Genomic DNA, 20665 nt, shown 5'->3' with positions numbered 1-20665 from the left:
AAAATTTAAAAAATGCTCATAACAAGCAAATTTACTCGGTCTCATCTTCCTCGTAATAACCAAGTTCGATTGTATGTGTTCAAGAACTCGTAAATGAAATATTTGTACATTATTATTCTCGTCCCAACACTTATGTATGGAAGTGAAACATGGAACTGGCAGAGGAAGGATGAAAGCCGAGTGAACGCGGTTGAAATGCGATCTCTTAGACGAATGTGTGGGAAATCAATGTATGACAGGGTTACGAATGATGAAATCAGGCGAGAGTGTAAATCTGAGACAAGTATAATTGATAAGATTAAGAAAGGGTCTCTGAGATGGTTTGGTCACGTAGAACGAATGGACGACGAGAGAATGGTAAAACAAGTATATATGGCAAAAATGAACGGCAACGTTAGACGAGGACGACCAAGGAAGACGTGGCATGATCAGATAAACCAAAATCTTAAGTCTGGTCATGTCAAAAGCAGACAGAACCGAAGGGCATGTATGACAAGATGTATGAATGTGGAAGAGGCTAGGATTGTATGCCAGGATAGACGTGTGTGGCGGTCCATTCTCTCTGCCTACCCCTACGGGGAAATTGCGTGATGGTAGTAGTAGTAGTAGTAGTTATTATTAATAGAGCACACATGAATGTGTGTGTGCTTTTTCAAGTTTCAAAATATTTCAAAAAATCATAAACCGTCTTCATCGCTTTACTAATTGATGCGTCTTGTGGTTTCAGGAGCGCATGGTGATGGAGCCGCTCGCCTACAGCGAAGTCCGCACTCGTCCGTCTCTTGAGGAGCGCCTCGAGTCCATCATCTCCGGGGCGGCCTTGATGGCGGACTCTTCGTGCACCAGGTAATGCGTACTCCGGTCTACTGACTATGCAGATGTACGTTATCCAGGTGCCAATTCTGAACTGCTTGATAAGTTGGAACCATTTCCGGATGTTTGCACATGTCATACATTTAATCTTCACAAATTCGACCACATAATCGAATATCGCACGCCGCTACGCTGGCTCAGCATCAGGCACAGAAGAAACATTCACATTCTATCACTTCTTCACAATATCCCACTCGGCCTGTTAAAGAGCTGAAACCTTTATTTATGCGGGTGAGATTCATCTAATTGAATTATTTTAACTTCACAACATCAACAGATGAAAGAATTGAAGGAATATAGATGTTCAAATATGGGCAGAATGGTGAATGTTACACAGTGTGTAAAGTGGCCACTTAAACCAGCCATTGACAGGTCATAAGCCCTGTAAATGCCTAGACTTCCATATTCCCTTCTCAAAAATGTTTTCCCTCTCTGTTGAAATATATATATATATATTTTTTAAAAGAAATATTTGCGTTCTTATGATTTACCCAAATATTTAATTTCGAGGGCCATTTTCAACAAGTTTTAAATAACTCACTATTAGAAAATGGGAATCAAGTTGGAGTAAGGTGGGATTCGAACCACGGACCATCGGTCCGTGAGTCCGAGACACTAGCCACAGGACCACAACCCGATTTAAATATGAACAACTCCTTGGGGAGGAAATCCAGCCAGTCTGCAAGCATTTAGACATAATCAAACATTGTTAAATTGTTTTAATTAAATTACAAATTTAAAAGCTTCAATTAAATTTATTTATCTACATAATCACTATGTATAGCGCCGAAATTACCGAAAATGGCGCTGTATTAGTTATCCATAATGAGCAAATATGGACATACAAAATATCACAAATATCCGTCACTAATGAGGAAATATTATTCTTTCCAGGGATGAGCGAAGGGAACGCATCGTCGCGGAATGTAACGCCGTGCGCCAAGCTCTGCAGGACTTGCTGCAGGAGTACATGACCAACGTGAGTATAATTAGCTGCGATGTGTTGAGGAGTACATGACCAACGTGAGTATAATTAGCTGCGATGTGTTGAGCGCGTCCAAATGTTGTTATCACTAGAGCCCGCCCGGCGCCCGGGACTCTGCAGATTGAACCAACATGAATCAGTCATGAATTTTTAAATTGAGATTTTCGACTAAAACCATCAGCATTCCTGAAAATAGGCTTGAAAATGAATGCTTCAAAGACTAAAGTAATGAGTGATGCAAACCAATCATGTAACATCTTAGTAAATGGAGAAATAATTGAAAAGATTGATAGTTATTTATACTTAGGACATGAAATAAAGCTCGGCAAAGATAATCAAGAGGTAGAAATAGAGAGAAGGCGAGGTTTAGCATGGGCCGCCTTTGGTAAGCTCTCATATATCCTAAAATCTTTAAAGTATTCACATTACTTAAAGAAGAAACTTTTTGATGCTTGTGTTCTCCCTGTACTGACATATGGCTGTGAAACTTTTGTGTCCACGAAAAAAAATTTACACAAATTATCAGTGACACAGAGAGCCATGGAAAGGAGAATGCTGGGTATTTTGTTGAGAGACAGAAAAACCAATACATGGATTAGAGCGAGAACAAAGATCACCGATGTGGTCCATAGGGCTGCCAACCAGAAATGGAGCGGGGCTGGTCATATAGCCAAAATCACAGACTCTAGATGGACCAAAAAAGTCCCGGAATGGCGACCCAGAACGGGTAGAAGAAGTGTCGGCAGGCCTCAGACAAGGTGGTCGGATGACATGAGACGAGTTGCAGGAAGTGGTTGGATGCAGTTGGCTCAGGATAGGGAGATATGGAGACTAAAGGGGGAGGCCTATGTTCAACATTGGACAAGAGACGGCTGATGTTGACGGGGTTTATACATTAAATTTGTTAAAACTTAACGAAAGAAGAAATATTATTGACCTTTTAAATTTATTCAAAATTGTAAATTCAATATGGGATTGCCCCGAACTGTTATCTCTCATCAACTTCAGGGTGCCTGGAAGAACGACTAGACAGGTGCCACCGTTTTGTAGCAACAATTCACGGACAGTGTATACTTGTAATGCAGTATTAATTTTTTTATTTTATTTATTAATCACGTTATACATACATTTGTTAAGGACAGAGACACAGTTTATAGCGACGCAATCAGGAACGACCCATGTCTGTGAACTTGCCCCGACTCGCTAGAAAATCCGTGTTGAGTCGGGGCACTTGTAATGCATTCATAACCATACATTCACTCACATATATACATATATATTCGCACATACATATTTATATTATATTTTATACATACATACATATATATTAAGTTTATACACATCATTGATACTTTATACATTATTACATTTTACATTTATAAATGCATATTAATCATTTACCAGTTAGTCCACATTTGATCGCAGAAATCCATTCGCGTTTGAGCGAACCAGTTACTCAAACCAGATTTGAATTTCGAAAATGACTCAGATTCCTTTGTTAGCTGATCTAGTAAATTAAAAATTCTTGGACCTACCATAGAGAAATGTCTCTTGGCCAAAGTTATTTTACTTTTTGGTACGTAGTAATTTACTTTAAAGGAATATCTTGTTATTATTTCCTGTTGTGTTCTTTGTTTACTATTTGTGGTCCAAAAGTTGATCAGACATAACTTATAATAGATTTGTCTAGTTGAAAGGACTTTGGCCTCTTTAATCAATAAATCCGATGAAAAGGTAAGAGGATATTTAAATATTATTTTTAGTATGGATTTTTTGGGTTATCACGAGCAGTCTGTAGATTGTCTGAGCACAACCACCCCATCCTATTATGCCACATGTTGCCACCGATTGAAATAGTGCGAAATACACCGAACGAAGAGTGCTAAGGTCTAACATATTTCTTAGGTTGTAAAATACATAAATAAGTTTTCTTAATCTATCAGTTGTTTATTTATTTATTTATTTATTTATCATATACATACGGCCTAAGCCAATTACAACAGTTACATGAAGAAACATAAATGCAAGAAACTGAACAAAAAGAACATAAAACTATTTAGCAAAGACAAGCAAGGGCAAAACAATAATTGTATACAATATATTTAAAAAAAACGAAAGACCTAAGACTTCGAGCTAAACCATGCCAATCCAACTTCATCCCACACTGTTTAGTCTACGAAAAGCCGGAAGATCTATCCCAAAGAATTCAAGTCGTGTGATGAATTGACTAATCTAGTATGTCCAAATGCTTGCAGACTGGCTGGATTTCCTCCCCAGGGAGTTATTCATATTTAATTTTTGGTTCAGTCGGATGAATCTCACCCGCATAAAAAAAGTTTCAGCTCCTTTACTTCACAAAAGTCAACAGACGGAAGAGTCGAGGAATTGTGGATGTTCAAACATGGGCAGAATGGTGAATGGTACACAGTGTGTAAAGTGGCCACTTAAACCAGCCAATGACAGGTCATAAGCCCTGTAAATGCCTAAACTTCCATATCCCTTTTCAACAATGTTTTCCCTCTCCGTTGAAATAAATTTATCCGTCTTGTTCGCAGGCCGGCAGCAAGGAACAATCGGACGGGCTGGAGAGGGCCATCGACCAGATGGGGCGCAAGACGCGCGATCTGCGCAGGCAGCTGCGCAAGGCCGTCGTCGACCACGTCTCCGACAGGTACGCCGAAATTTTCCATTTTTGCCATTTTCATTTTCACATTTCATGTGTAGTTAGCGAATGAATGTGTAAGTAGCAAATACATTACTTAAAAATTGAGTTATTTTTCCATCTGTCAGATTGTCGAAGAAATCAAAATTGACATTTCGTTAGTGTTGCCAGGGTAGTAAATTTTTTTACCCTACTTTGCTCATCTAACGAGAGAACTAATGAAAATTTGACCTCGGATTAAACAACTCTGTGGCGGACATTTGACCGACATTACATTTAAAACATCAAATATTATTTAACATGAAATAAAAATATCCGTTTTATGTAAAATAAAATTTGTTTTATATTTTAATTTCAAAGTTAATTAATTCAATTACTCTTATTAAATGACCCTTAATTTATCTACTCCGTTGTGTCAATCAATATTTCCGCGTGCATAAAAAAATTTTAGAGAAATTAACTGATTGCTTTTTTTTTTTTACCTTACATTTGTGTTATGATTATATTTTTTCCCATCGTGCAACATTACGCGGCAACATCACGAATGGGCGCGGTGAAAGTGGGGCATAGTGAGGGAATTTTTGGACACAGTCCGATGTATTAAAATATGATTTTACGCTCCTTCTGGACTATTCTTAATTCTATGGATTGAAAACATTTAAGTGATACTTTAATCCACAAATTTGGAATATCCAGTGACCGGTTTCATCGCTTTCGCGACATCTTCGAGACTGGTATCTTTATTAAGGAGTTCAGCGTATTTATACAAAACAGAGGTAAGGATAGAGAATTTAAAATTGTATGAAAGTAAATGAAATAAAATTATTTCTATCTAAAGGATCATTAATAAAATATTTTCGGGTTACCTAATAATGTTTGGATAATTTATATAGCGCCATTTTTGTGAAAATCACCTCAAGGGCGCTGTACAATAAATAAATATCCCAACACGTCTTGCAGCTACAGAGCGCATTAATAATAAGAAATCTAGCCCCTATTTACATTTTTATTTAAAAAAAAATTATTTGACATTGAAGTTTAGAGTTTAAGTGGTATTTTAAAAACGAAATAAAAAGCAAATTTATAAAATTGGAAGTTAGATAACAACAAGTCTCGCAGCTACTGAGCGCATGGACGGTTGAAATTCTAGACCCCATTTACTAAATTTAGATATTTGATAGTTGATAACATTTACATAATATGATACTCGTAGTTAACATCACAAAAAGTCTCGCAGCTTCAAAACGCATCGACTAATGGAATTTCAACAACATAAGAATGATTTTAAAAAGTTAATAATAAAAAATAATTTTAAAAAACGCAATAATAATACATTGAGCAAAGAACTAGTAAGTATGGCAATTAAGTGAACATGTAACAGCACAAAAAGTAAAATATAAAAAGTTAACAAAGATAGCATTCCTTAACTTATTATTAAGGTTAACAAGACAATAGACGGTACCCAAACTCAAACTCGTCCCTATTTTATTTTCTTATGCAGTAAACAGGATCTATTGTCTTTTTCCTAGTAAATAACTGTAAAAACACTTGGTTCACATTTGGCTGTTCCCTGGGAGATGATAGTAGAAACGCATCTGTGTGCGTAGTGTAGAGTGTAGGTACCAAGGAATATATCCGCTTGTTAATTTTATTTGTTATTATTAGACGCATGTTTCCCGCTTAAAATTTCTGATTATTATTATTTTACTTTGATTAAGATGTCAGATAAACTTGTGTATTACTTTTGATATTCGAGTAATTTTACGTGATACAGGAAAAAATGTATCATTTGTATTTTTAAATGAACATAGATCTATATCATATAGAAATTGTTTTATAATAAATAGTTCAATTTCGGCACTTGATCTTCACAAATAAACACTTTTTAAACAGTTTTAACAGAAGCACAGTTATAAAATCACGAGAGTTTGTGGCGTTTGAATATATTTTGGTTAGGTTAGGTTAGAACAAAGCGTTAAGTATAATAAAGTTTGTAAAACAATGCTTTAAATTAATAATCTCACTCTTTGTTTATAGCATATCCACACCTTAGCGACTTAACTCAATGTTTATAACAATTTAACACATATTTGTGTATTTTAAACTAAAGTTGCAGAGAGGAACTATATTTCACACCCAGCCCGCTCGGAGGCTGGGTGTAAAATCGTGCCGTATAATAAATAAATACCGATTCAATCAATGATGTGATGGATTTTGCAGTTTTCTGGAGACCAACGTTCCCCTTCTGGTCCTGATGGAGGCCGCCCGCAACGGCCAAGAGAAAGAGGTCGAGGAGTATGCCGTAGTCTTCACAGAGCACGCCAACAAGCTGGTGGAGGTACGGACCCATATCACTTTTATTCACACTTTTACAATTTTGAATTATTATTTATGTACCCTGGGGTGTCCCGTGCCGAGAGAAACATTTTACAGGAAGTATAACGAAACATCGGACTCGTGGTGCAGTGGTCAGCGCGTTTGCCCACCATGCAAGAGGTCTCGGGTTCGATTCCCAACATGGTTTATTTTTATTTATTTATTTATTCACACTCTTTATCAAAATACAATTCCATGTTCACTTTGCCCAGCTAACAAGGGTACATACCCCGTTCCAAGCTAGGCAATTACATTTTAATATATTATAATAGTTAACAAATTAATATAGAGCACAGACAAACAAAATATAAACTTATTCGGATACACATTTTGATTCATATACATACAGACATACACATATATACACACATATATACACATGTACACACACACACACGTACATACACCCATGCGCATACACATACATACATTCATAAAAACATAGACAATTTATTTATGCGAAACTTCATGGTTGTCATCTATAAATATATTTTTTTTAAATTATTCCTTATTTTTTATATTTTATTTTTGACATCCAGTAAGGTTCTCCAATCCGTGGCATGCATCAACTTTTCTGACTCCCTACGACCAATGTCACGAAAGAGCGAGGTCAACACCTTCCGTAACTTGACAACACTCCCGTCTGTCCACGATTCTGTCAAAAGGTTATGGACCTTTTTGCCTACGCAATAGTGTTGTCTCGATGCCAGAACAGTGTTGACCCCTTCACTTAGTATCAGATCCCTATTAGAGTATCTTGTATTATGGTTGTGGTTGACGCTCGGGTAAATGTCTCTATCGATGTGTGTAACCACTACCGTTCTCAATATATACTGTTGAATAATATTCAGTACTCTGAATTCTTTGAAGAGCAAGTCACTTGGATAACGAAATGTTTTTTTTAAAATGACTCGGATTAAAGATTGACATGAAATATTTATTTACATAGTCCCTGGACTGGTAACTGAAGCGTAAGATTGATCATCTTTCCTTCATGTAACAAAAATGATCACTGGTATGGTGAATTATGATATTATGATAATAAAACATGCCGTAAATTAGTTATTTAATATCTTTAAGTAAGAAAAAAAAAATATAATTAATCTATTTCATTTAAATTATTTATTGACAATTCTTGATGGAATTCTATTGTAATGATATTACAACTTATATAAGTTATTAATTTAAAAAATACTTGGTACACTTCCACTTATTTATCCAGTCTGAAGATGCCCAAGAGGGTGAAAGCGCTAATTGGTCAAAATAAATAATTGGAAGTGTACCAAGTATTTTTAAAATTAATAACTTATATGTAAATATCAGTTATTACATCGCAATATTTGAGTTTGTCCAAATGTTCGTAGACAAAAGACTGGATTTCACCCCCCTGGGAGTCATTAAGATTAACAAATTACAACAGGGATGGAGAACACCTTAAATAAGGAAATATGGAAGTCTAGGCATTTACAGGGCTTATGACCTGTCATTGGCTGGTTTAAGTGGCCACTTTACACACTGTGTGACATTCACCATTTTGCGTATGTTTGAACATCCGAATTTCTTCAATTCTTCCATTTGTTGATTTTAGTGAAGTTACAATAAAGGTTTCAGCTCTTTAAACCAGCCATTGACAGGTCATAAGCCCCGTAGATGCCTAGACTTCTAAATTACCTTCTCTTAAATGTTCTTCATCTCTGTTGTAACATGCAAATCCAATCTAATAATGTCGTTTGTTTTATGCAGGTGGCCAACTTGGTGTGTTCCATGTCCAGCAACGAGGACGGCGTCAAGATGGTACGCCACGCCGCCACGCAGATCGAGAACTTGTGTCCTCAGGTAAACAGGCTGTAGTCTAGTAAAACGAAAACAAAATTAGGAAATTATACGATTTCGCCATTTTAAAACTAATGTTTTTTTATTTTTTATTGCGCAATAATAAAACATAAATTAGATAAAAACAATATTTTTTAAAGGAATTTCTGTTAAAAAAAATCTACTTAAAAGTTTTTTTTTTTTATTTATTTACAATTTTAAAAAACCCGTTAGGGTTACATTAGAAATTTAATATTGTCTAGTCATTTTATGTCTCGTCTAGTCTAGTTAGTTCAGTCATCATGTGCTTTTTCAGATTGATTTTAAATTTGTCTCCATTAAAAGTTTTCAAGTAGTAAGGTAGGTCGTTGTAGTGTTTAAGTCCATTATGTAGTATTTTTGACTGTCCTGTGTTTGTCGTTGCTTTTTCAATATGATAGTGTTGTTGTTGTCTGGTGTTATATTTGTGTATGTCAGCATTTTTGACTAATATTATGTCGTCGTCTTGTATGTTTCCCAGTGTTATTTTGCGCACAATTTTTAAGGTCTCAATTTTAGTCAAGTAGTTTGTGTCAAACTGGTGTGTTTTTTTGTACAGTTCAGTCGTAGAGGTCAGGTAGGGTAGGTTGTATGCTAGTTTAAGAATTTTATTTTGTTGTCTTTGTATTCTTGTTGTGTCTGTCTTGTTGCCAGTTCCCCAGAAGGCGATCATGTAACTCAATTTACTTTTGACATAGGCTTCGTACATCATAATTTTTTCCTTTCTTGATATAAAATCTTTAATTTTGTAGAAGAGGCTATGTAGTGATGCCATTACTTTAGTGAGTCCGTCTATGTGTTTTGTCCATTTTAATTGGCTATATATATAGTTATATATATAGTTGGATAATTTATATAGCGCCATTTTTGTGAAAATCACCTCAAGGGCGCTGTACAATTAATAAATATCCCAGTACGTCTTGCAGCTACAGAGCGCATGGACGGTTGGGATTCTAGTTCCTCGTTTTCAATTAAGATCAATAAAAAATTATAACAGATAGGAGCTAGATTACAGGACGTCTTGCAGCTACAGAGCGCATAGACAGTTAGAAATTTAGCCCCCATTTACACATTTTAAAAATTGACAAATAAATTTAGTGTATTAATGATACTAAAAAAAACATAAATAATATGAATAATAAAAAGGAGTAAGATCACAACACGTCTTGCAGCTACTAAGCGCATAGACGATTGGAATTCTAGACCCCATTTATAAAATTTAGGTATTTTTAAGTTGGTATATGAAAGCTAGATAACCAATCATCGTGCAGCTACAAAGCGCATGGACGAGTGAAATTCTAGCAAAGTTAGAATGATATCAATAAATTTATTGAAAATAGAGCATTGTAGTAAGTTTGTCAAGTGTTCATGCCAAGAACTAAGCAATAAAAAACTAAATAAATAAAGCACTGTTTCAACTCCATGGTTAACAAAGGGAGATAGATGTCCGAATGTGAGTCCTAGGTAAGTCACATGTTCTAGTTCTTGAAGAGTTTCGTTGTTTATCTTTATGTTCATGTTATGGATCTTCTTTTGTGTTTGGAAATGTATTATATTGCATTTCTTGGCATTTAGTGTTAAGAAGTTTTTGTTTGTCCATTCTAATAGTTTTTGCACGTCATTGTTGATGGTTTTAGTCGTTTCAATGTCATTTTTGTTTTATGTAACTATGTATAATTATTTTTAGACCGGCAGATTACGCCATTTCAAATTCAGACTAAACTTAGGTATCTGAGATCTCAATAAAGACTAAGTTTCGAACTAAAATTTGTTGCAACAATTTAAAGATAATAAATTGTACATGAAAGTGGCCGAAGCAAAATTTAAATTTTTTGATTTTGAAAAAAAATACAAGCATTTTAAATTATCAACATATTACAACATTGTTTGATTATGTCCGAATGCTTGCAGACTGGCTGGATTTCCTCCCTAGGGAGTTGTTCATATTTAAATTTATTTCAACAGACAGGGAAAATTTTTGAGAAGGGGATATGGAAGTCTAGGCATTTACGGGCTTATGACCTGTCGTTGGCTGGTTTAAGTGGCCACTTTACACACTGTGTAACATGCACCATTCTGCCCATGTTTGAACATCCACATTTCCTCAAAACTTCCATCTGTTGACTTTTGTGAAGTAAAGGAGCTCGCTGTTGCAATGAATTTAAATGTGAGAGACCCCCTCGGGAGGAAATCCAGCCAGTCTGCAAGCATTTGGACATACTCAAACATTGTTGGATGTGTAAAATTGTTTAAAATAGGGAAAAAAAAGTAAAAGAGCTGAAACCTTTATCACATGGGTGAGATTCATCTGTAAATGCCTAGACTTCCATATCCCCTTCTCAAAAACTTTCCCTCTCTGTTGAAATAAATTTAAATATTACACCATGTTTCAGACTTCAACAGATGAAAGAATTGAAGGAATATATATGTTCAAATATAGGCAGAATGGTGAATGTTACACAGTGTGTAAAGTGGCCACTTAAACCAGCCATTGACAGGTCTTAAGCCCTGTAGATGCCTAGACTTCTATATTACCTTCTCTTAAATGTTCTTCATCTCTGTTGTAATATGTTAATATAAACATCTCCCCAAGGAGTTGAATCCAGTTCTTGTCTACAAAAATTTGGACAAACTCAAAATATTGTTCATTTTAAATTAAATAATTTTTTGTGACATTTTCCTTTATTGCTACTTTAAATGAGGAATTCCAGCCCAACCCGGAATTAAATTAAAAAAATGTTTTCGTGTGCACGTGAATATTCAAAATTTTTGGAGTAGGATGAAATATCTCAAAAACGCACGCAAAAATAAATAAAAAATGTTAAAAATAGTATTCATTTTAAAATCGTAAATAATGACGTCACTCCTTGTATCTACGTGTAGTATTTCCGGTTTCCGCTTTAAAGCCCCCGCACTTTGTAAGGAACGTTTTGACCATAGAAAAAAAAGAGTATAATTTGTGTAATTTGACATTTCAACCGGAGATTATGTCAACTTTCTAGGTTTTTCTAAATCGAAACGTTTGTAAAAACAACCATAACATAGAAATGAGCAAATTACGATCAACCAAATGAAGTAATCGAAGCAATATTCAGTCAGTGAAAGTAAGAACGCCAACCGTTTCATGACGTCACTACTGAAAAGTGACACACTGATTACAGTCATTTGGCGCGGTATTTGATAAATGTAACTTTAAAAAATCATATCTTTGTAAATAACGCACACAAAAAAAAAAGTTTTTGCTTAGTTATATTGAAATACTTTAGTTGAAACCTTTTTATATATAATTGTATTGTCTTTTTTTGAAAAAAAAGGTAATTCTGGTTGTAATATTCAATTTGAAACAATATCTTATTGACTTTTTTATGACCTTCAGACCTGCCCTAATAGTTTTTGGTAAGGGCCGGTCTGAAGGTCGTAATGGAAACATCTGCTGAATTACATTGTGGTATTTGTTAATAAAATTTTGTACTAGTCTTGTATCAAAATAATTGTAGATTTTAGTTGATTTTCACGGAACCACAGAAAAAATAGTCATATATAATTATATTACTTACATATTATGTACTAATGTGTAGGTACAAATTAATGATAATTTTTTGTAGATTACCCATAAAATAAATCACCGCTCGCCACTGGACTGAGATAAGCATTATCGACAGAATCAAGAAAGGAGTTCTGCGTTGATACGGACATTTAGAGCGAATGGACAGCGAAAGTACGGCTAAAAAGAATTACGATGTGAATGTTGATGGATGCAGAAATAGAGGAAGACCGAGAAAGACACGGCATGACGAAATCCAACAAATAATCGAAGATGGATATTAGAGTGGGCCGATGATGTATGAGGTTTTTTATTTTTTTAGACATCAAAGTGAAAGGGGTCGAAAAAGTTGCATTTTGGATCACATTGAACGTAAAAATTATTTAAAAAAATATTCCATTCTACTTTTGGCCCTCAACCGAGGTTTGAAGTTTATCACTGTCTGAACATTTTGTTAATTATCTATGTTGATAAAATTATTTTGTGTTAGTAAAGAAATAACTTAATCACATTACAAATTCGAACGCGCTTTAAAACTACCGAAAAGGAAAAAGTTTACACTCCGCGGAACTAATTCCGTCGAGCGCCTGGCAAACAATGGCCTATTAAAACAATGCTACCCATTTATTACAAAACAAAGTGCAACTCACGCCCTTAGATGCTCATTTAATAAGATTGAATGCACATTATAACATTTAATTAGACTGATTTTCTTACTTAAATACAAAATGACAGCCGGTTTACTAAAAAAAATCGACCTTTTCGACAACTTCAAGCTCTGGTTGAGGGCCAAAAATAGTATCGAATATTTTTTTATATATTTTTTGCTTTCTGAGTAATCCAAAAGGCAACTTTTTAGACCCCTTTAATTTCGAATTTCGGAAAAACAAATGATCGGCCCACCCTAATGGACATGTCAAAAGTCGGAGTAATCGGCGTGCGTGCATGAGAAGATGTCTCATACAGACGGAGTAGAACGGCTTGATGGTTTGTTTGGTGTGGGTCTAGATACCAACTGTTAAATTTGCAGGTGATTAACGCCGCCCGGGTTCTGGCCGCCCGCTGCAGAAGCCGCGTGGCCCAGGACAACGCGGATGTCTTCTCCCGCGCCTGGGAGCTCGGGGTGCGGCTGCTCACCGAGGCCGTCGACGACATCACCACCATCGACGACTTCCTGGCTGTCAGCGGTGAGTTAACAACATCTGGGGTTTTGTCAGTACTCCGACGATACGTAATAACTAATAACCACAAATAAATAATAGAAAAACCACAGTGAAAGCCCCTTTTGGCGTATTATTCATAACTTCTGATCGCGCCACTTGCCTGTTGGCCGATGAACGCTCGAAATGGTCTGGTTCGAGGAATGCGTTGACTTAATATACTTTGCCACTGAACCCTAATACAATGAATACAATTACTCACGTTGTACTGGGGTTCTATCACCTTATTGATCAGATCAGATCTTGTGGCCAGAAAGGAGGGGACTTGACGATTACACGACACAGTGGATTAAATACGTTATTGTTCGCAAAAATAACTTATTCGCGATCGCGGTGAGAATATCAAAGGCACATTGCACACGCGATGACAGCTCAGTTTGTATTATGGGGCCGGGACAATATCGGTACCCACGGTAGGCATTGCAACATCTTAACCACGGCCCAGTAGGTAACAAATAAATTTGAACGCCTCAACCTAGTCAATGTGCTATACACACTTAGAGTAAATGTGGCATAACCAAAAAGAGGCTAAGCGGGTTATTCTTTTAAAAAAAAAAACATTGACGAAACTCTTTTGATGTTTCTCAAGGGAGTGACAAAAAAATTTGTAAGACTGAGGAAAACTCCGTTTGGTGCCCTATGCACCATCAGGTTAGACAGAGAAATAATGGTTGATCTTTATGCTTACAGAGAATCACATTCTGGAGGATGTGAACAAGTGCGTAGTGGCGCTTCAAGAGGGAGACGCTGATTCTCTCGACCGCACTGCAGGGGCGATTCGCGGTCGTGCGGCCAGGTAAAATATTTTTGATATCGGCATGCATCACAACGGAGATGGAGAATATTTCAATGTTTGTCGCGGGAGGCGAAATCATCCGTTGTTTATGGAGTCCTTGCGCTGAGCCTTATCTATGGAGGCGAAGTGTGGAAATGCCGTAGAAATGGGATCTCTGCGTGGTCAGACTATGCACAAATGTCGTGAATAGGAATGCCGTGTTTGTTCGGGGATTTAGAGCGAATGGATGGCGAGTCTAACCAATGAATGACCCCAAAAATTTAGTCCGTGTTCCTTACTTCATTAAAATTTAAAATTATTCTCATTTATATTTTAAATAGGCTTCTGTGATAAAAAGTGTCCTCTTCAAAATTATTATAAACTCCAATAAATCCCAATTCAAGCAAAAATGCTCGCTTGAACATGGCTTTTAACAATTACCAAGACGGTATGCTAAACGATCGTCTGTGTTTATCTACTGAGCTATTATACGGTCGGCTCATCATCATTCCCTTTCCGCATCTAATGGTGCATAGGGCACTGCATTGGTACACCAATCACAACATATGTCGATGATTTTTTTTTTTTTTTTTAATATTTTCGTTTTTATAATTTACACAAATGTTTAATTTTGAGGGCCATTTTCAACGAGTTGTAAATAACTCACTATTAGAAAATGGGAATCAAGTTGGGGTAGAGTGGGATTCGAACCACGGACCTTTGATCCGTGAGTCCGAGACACTAGCCACGGGACCTCACCTTCATTCAACATTTTGTTACATGAAGGTGAGGTGATCAGTCTTACGCTTCAGGTATCGGTCCAGGGACTATGAAATATTCCAGTGTGAAAACACACTTTTAAATCAATATTTCACATCAACCATGTCGGGAATCGAACCCAAGATCGCTTGGTAGGCAAACGCGCTTACCATTACACCACGAGGCCGACAATCACTCAGACATATGTACAACGTACACTCAGAAAGATAGTAAAACGGATGGAAAAAATGTAAAAACTAATGATTTTTTTTATAGTGGCAACATTTTTTACGCCTAGATACTCTTATAGTCTTATATGATAATAGGGCAGAATCTAGCCGTATTATTTTTTGCATCTGGGCCTTCGTTTTTCAAACTGACAATTATGTCGAAATTTAATGCGAATTCAAAATTTACTAATTACTCTCTCATATTTTTTATAGAGTTTTAAGAAAAAAAAGTGCCAACAAATTAAAATAAATCGTAATTAAATGAAAAATTGCTCTGTGGATTTTTTCACTTAATGGGTACTAGACCCGTCGGTACAAACCGATGTACTTACATTAAAACTTATGGTGGGGGTATCGGTAGTGTATCTTCGTAATCGGTCGGGAGAATCGTGCCTTCAACTATGACGTCATACTGAATGCATGACGTTCTTATCTTCCCATCGCAACCGAGGCCCTGTTCTAAAAATCGACTACCATAATTTGTATTTGTATGTTTTCAGAGTGTGTTCCGTGGTGACCCAAGAAATGGACAACTACGAGCCTTGCATATACACCAAGAGAGTGCTGGAGGCGGTTAACGTCCTGTGCGACCAAGGTAAGAACTATTATTTTACATTGCAAACATTACAGGATTGCTAAATTTATTTATTCATACGAAGATACAAACAGTAAATCCCCTGTTTTACGGTTTTCAAGAGAGCAACAAAAAATGTGTAAATCCGAGGAAAACTTTAAAGTGAGGAAATGAAATATCTAAAAAATATTTTAAATTCTGTAATGTCCTGCCGGTAAAACAACTTTGTGCATATTCGGTAGTAAGTTTAAATAATAAAACATTCTACAGTAATACATTAAGAAAATCATAAGTACTGCTTCATACAGCTAGGCAAAGTGAACAAATAACTGTACATTAATGTATATTAATATATTTCATAATTGAAATAAAAATAAATTAAAAAATCATCTAAAATTTTATTATTATTATTATTTTTATTTTTTTTATTTTTTTGAATTTTGTAATGTCCTGCCGGTAAAACAACTTTGTGACTACAAATTGATTGTAGATCACTTTGTTGATCCGGAATATAAAAAAAGAGTTTCTCACACTCACAACACTAGATTAAAAACTAAGGGCTCCCTGTCTGTTCCCCGAATTACAAATTACTTCGGAGAGCGAACATTAAATTGCGCTGTTCCAAGATTGTTCAATGATCTCCCACAAACCATCATTAACATGAAAAATCTTCAAATGAAAAAAAAAGAACTAAAGAAATATCTTCTAGATACTTTATAGTGCCCGTTTATAAATAAATCTGTAAAATATAAATAAAATAAATGTAATATAAACCTGTCATAAAAAAAAAAATGTGTCCCACCGAAAAGTCTTAGTGGGTAACAAATTATTATATGTATTTTTAAATTATAAAATAAACGCTGCTCTGCAGTACTGAAACTGAAAAAAGTATGAAAAATAAAATTTCATTCTTCTTCTTCTTCTTCTGCTTCTTCTGCAGCCTTATTCTCTCCACTGCTGGATGGCGGATGGCGGCCTCTTCCAAACGTCTCCATTCCTTCCCATCACCCGCTTTCATCATCCACGTTTTGCCGGCAATAGAGGCAATGTCGTCGACCCATCTTTTCTGTGGCCTTCCAACACTTCTTTTGTTCGCCCGCGGTCTCCACTTTATCATTCTGGGTGTCCACCTGCCATCATTTCGTCTCGCCGAGTGCCCTGCCCACTGCCATTTCAATTTCGCTGCACGATCCATGATATCCGCGACTCCGGTTCGGCGTCTTATTTCTTCATTTCTCATTCTGTCTCTTGGACATACACCGAGCATCTGTCTTTCCATGGATCGTTGCGTGCATTATAATTTCTGGCTACTTTTTTGTTAAAGACATTAAAATTTCACAAAGATTATACTAAGTTTACTGCCGAAAAATTGTAAAATCTGTCATTTTTGGGGATTATTCATATTTACTAATGATATAATTAAAAATATTTTGTATTTTTTCAAACAAAACTGCAATGCGCTATTTTTTTATTGAATTAAAAAAATACGTGCATAAATAATTTTATCTAGGTACTTAACCTTCAAAACACGAAAATTAACATTTGAATTTGCATAAAATGCATATAACGATTTTTTCCCTAAATATTGGGAAATTTTATTTATATGGTATCACTTTTTTCAGTATGGCACCACAAAATTTCAACTGTCACTTACATCGCGAACTGTTTCACACTTTTATGACAACTGTTTAAACCTTTTCACATTATGTGTGTATAACATCAAATAATATTTATATTGCCATTTTTTAAACTTTCTGCATCGTAATTTACTGATGTAAAGACTTTATTTTTCCTAAACACGCGTCAACTGCGTGTCACTTTTTAGCAAAACGTTAAAATTAGACACTTAAACAAAACGGTCAATTCCACTGCACCTACTTTGAATTTAGTTTGAGACAATAATTTACACATTTTTTTATTTGCCTCGATTTTATTCTCCATTCGCGCGGCGGCGCGCGGCTGGTCTTTTGACAGATCGAATGAGTTTTGAAAAAATTTCAACGTAAAACCGGGGTTATGAAAAACGTTAATGGGGGGGAATATTGAATTAGAATGTATGGGAAAAAATGGGACTTAAATATTTCAAAAAATGTATCCCAAACTCTATGAGGCCTAAAGCCCTGTTTTAAGTTGGGATACAACAAAATAGAAAGTGAAAGCATACATATTATTAAAGAATACTATAAATACTTCTTCACGGACCGGGTGGATTTATTAACAATATTTTGAGTTTGTCTAAATTTTTGTAAACAAGAAGAAGGAATTAAGAGAAGGTAATATAGAAGTATTGAAATTGGACAAATAACATTTTTAGGCGTTGCCTAGTATGTAGGTGAAATAATTCATTTAGATGAATCTCACCCGCATAAATAAAGGTTTCAGCTCTTGCACTTCACAAACATCAACAGATGAAAGAATTGAAGGAATATAGATGTTCAAATATGGACAGAATGGTGAATGTTACACAGTGTGTAAAGTGGCCACTTAAACCTGCCATTGACAGGTCATAAGCCCTGTAGATGCCTGGACTTCTATATTACCTTCTATCTAATATTCTTCATCTCTGTTGTAATATGTTAATATAGACAGCTCCCTGGGGAGTTGAATCCAGTCCTTGTCTACAAAAATTTGGACAAACTCAAAATATTGTTCATATTGATAACATTGACCGTAAAATGGCACGTATTTAACACAAATATCACTCGTATGACAAAACGTCCCAGGTACGTTTACCATTAAAAATGGCAAACTTTACGATGACAATGTCAGATTTGACATATTCACACTGGTGTTGCCATATCTCAAAACTTCAGTAGCCACCTTCGTACATTATAAACATTATTTGGCCAAATTTAAGGGAGAAGCAATGGTTTCATGCTTTCTATGAACGCACCGCGCGTGACACGCTTGCACATATTAAAAAAAAAACAATAATTTAATATGAATGATTTGTATTTAAAAACGTCGCTGATCGTCGCTGACTATGTTTCTGTAAAATAAAATAACCAGTCATCGCTTTCCTATGGAATAATTGGATGGGGGGGAACTTACAACAATCATATTGAATTGAATCGGGTAGTGGTCCTGTGGCTAGTGTCTCGGACTCACGGACCAAAGGTCTGTGGGTCGAATCCCACTTTACCCCAACTTGATTCCCATTTTCTAATAGTGAGTTATTTACAACTCGTTGAAAATGGCCCTCAAAATTAAATATTAGGGTAAATCATAAGAACGCAAATATTTCTTTTTAAAAAAAAAAAAAAAAAAAAAATATTAAACCATTAGAAACGGTTCAAAAATTTATATTAAAAATAATGCTTCACAAAAACCTACTTATATTCAATATTTGAATATTAATTAATATTAATACGAGGAGAATGCGTGTAAAAAAAATGAAATGATGTTGTTTTTATGTTTTTCATAAAAGTTTGTTTTTGAATGTTTACAAACAGCATTCGTTTTTAGTGGATATCAATCAGATTTTTTTCTTAAATTCCTTACTCATGTATATCTTTTTCCGGATTTTTGGTAAAACGAAAGTGAAAATGGCAAAATTGACAGTTCACAACGGAGTCCCGGTCCCGTCCCCGATGCACGGGAGCGAAGTATGGACTCGGAAAAACAGGGATGAAAGTAGGCTGAATGCTGTCGAAATGCGATCTCTCGGGCGAATGTGCGGTAAAACTATGTACGATAGATGCGCAAATGTCGAGATCCGTACATTATGCAGGGCTGAGACGAGCACTATCGACAAAATCAAGAAAGGAGCTCTGCGCCGGTTCGGACATGTGGAACGAATGGACAGCGAGAGAACGGCTAAGAATATTTACAATGCGAATGTTGATGGATGCAGAAATAGAGGAAGACCGAGAAAGACATGGCATTTTTTTACATTTTTTTTTTTGCACCACAACAGGCCAGGAGGCCTAATTACAGTGGTAAATTACATCACAGAGAAAAATCACATTTTAATTTTTGTGATCTCACCGGGAATCGAACCCGGAACCTCCCCGTGCGCGAGTCAAGCGTCTTGACCACTACGCCACGGAGGCCGCCGAATCCAACAAATACTTAAAGATGGACATGCCAAAAGTCGGAATAATCGGCGCGCGTGCATGAGAAGATGTATGAATGTAGAGGAAGCGAGATCTGTGTGCAAAGATAGAGTGTTGTGGCGTTCTATCCTCTCTGCCTACCCTTACGGGGAAACGGCGTGATGGTTTGTTTGTTTGTTTGTTTGTTGTTTCATTGCTATGTGATTATGCTTTATTTTTTTAATACTTTGTAATAATTATGTTTATTGTAAAAAAAAACAAAAAATAATATAATTTTTTTTTTTTTAAAAACTCTGAAGATTTTTCTCCATCTTGTCATATAATTTCCAGTTTATCTCTTGGCGAGTTTTTCTATCACAGCGTAATTAATTACATATTAATGTATTACGAATATACTTGACCTTTCTGGGAACACGGACGGTCCATATATGCAGTGTTGTGGCGTTCTATCCTCCCTGCCTACCCTTACGGGGAAACGGCGTGATGGTTTGTTTGTTTGTTTGTTTGTTTGTTGTTTCATTGCTATGTGATTATGCTTTATTTTTTTAATACTTTGTAATAATTATGTTTATTGTAAAAAAAAACAAAAAAATAATATATTTTTTTTTTTTTTAAAAACTCTGAAGATTTTTCTCCATCTTGTCATATAATTTCCAGTTTATCTCTTGGCGAGTTTTTCTATCACAGCGTAATTAATTACATATTAATGTATTACGAATATACTTGACCTTTCTGGGAACACGGACGGTCCATATATGCAG

General features: G+C 35.7%; 1 protein-coding gene across 1 annotated transcript in view; it reads left to right on the top strand.

Moving 5' to 3' along the window:
* alpha-Cat (catenin alpha) overlaps positions 1 to 20665 on the top strand; it is a gene marked incomplete at its 3' end in the record, with an annotated part of 102247 nt that overhangs the window by 11192 nt on the left and 70390 nt on the right. Inside the window, exons 8-15 of the mRNA XM_088237115.1 lie at positions 728 to 846; positions 1768 to 1852; positions 4414 to 4529; positions 6741 to 6858; positions 8640 to 8732; positions 13322 to 13478; positions 14202 to 14307; positions 15776 to 15870. Of these exons, the coding sequence (XP_088093241.1) occupies positions 728 to 846; positions 1768 to 1852; positions 4414 to 4529; positions 6741 to 6858; positions 8640 to 8732; positions 13322 to 13478; positions 14202 to 14307; positions 15776 to 15870 (889 nt within the window). The remainder of the gene's footprint in view (positions 1 to 727; positions 847 to 1767; positions 1853 to 4413; positions 4530 to 6740; positions 6859 to 8639; positions 8733 to 13321; positions 13479 to 14201; positions 14308 to 15775; positions 15871 to 20665) is intronic.

This window comes from Micrasema longulum, unplaced genomic scaffold (assembly GCF_059751315.1).
Source record: "Micrasema longulum isolate JH-2025_06_02 unplaced genomic scaffold, ASM5975131v1 h1tg001648l, whole genome shotgun sequence".
Classification (NCBI taxonomy): domain Eukaryota; kingdom Metazoa; phylum Arthropoda; class Insecta; order Trichoptera; family Brachycentridae; genus Micrasema; species Micrasema longulum.
The sequence above is the reverse complement of the archived record's forward strand: the minus strand, read 5'-3'. Positions and strand labels throughout refer to the sequence as shown.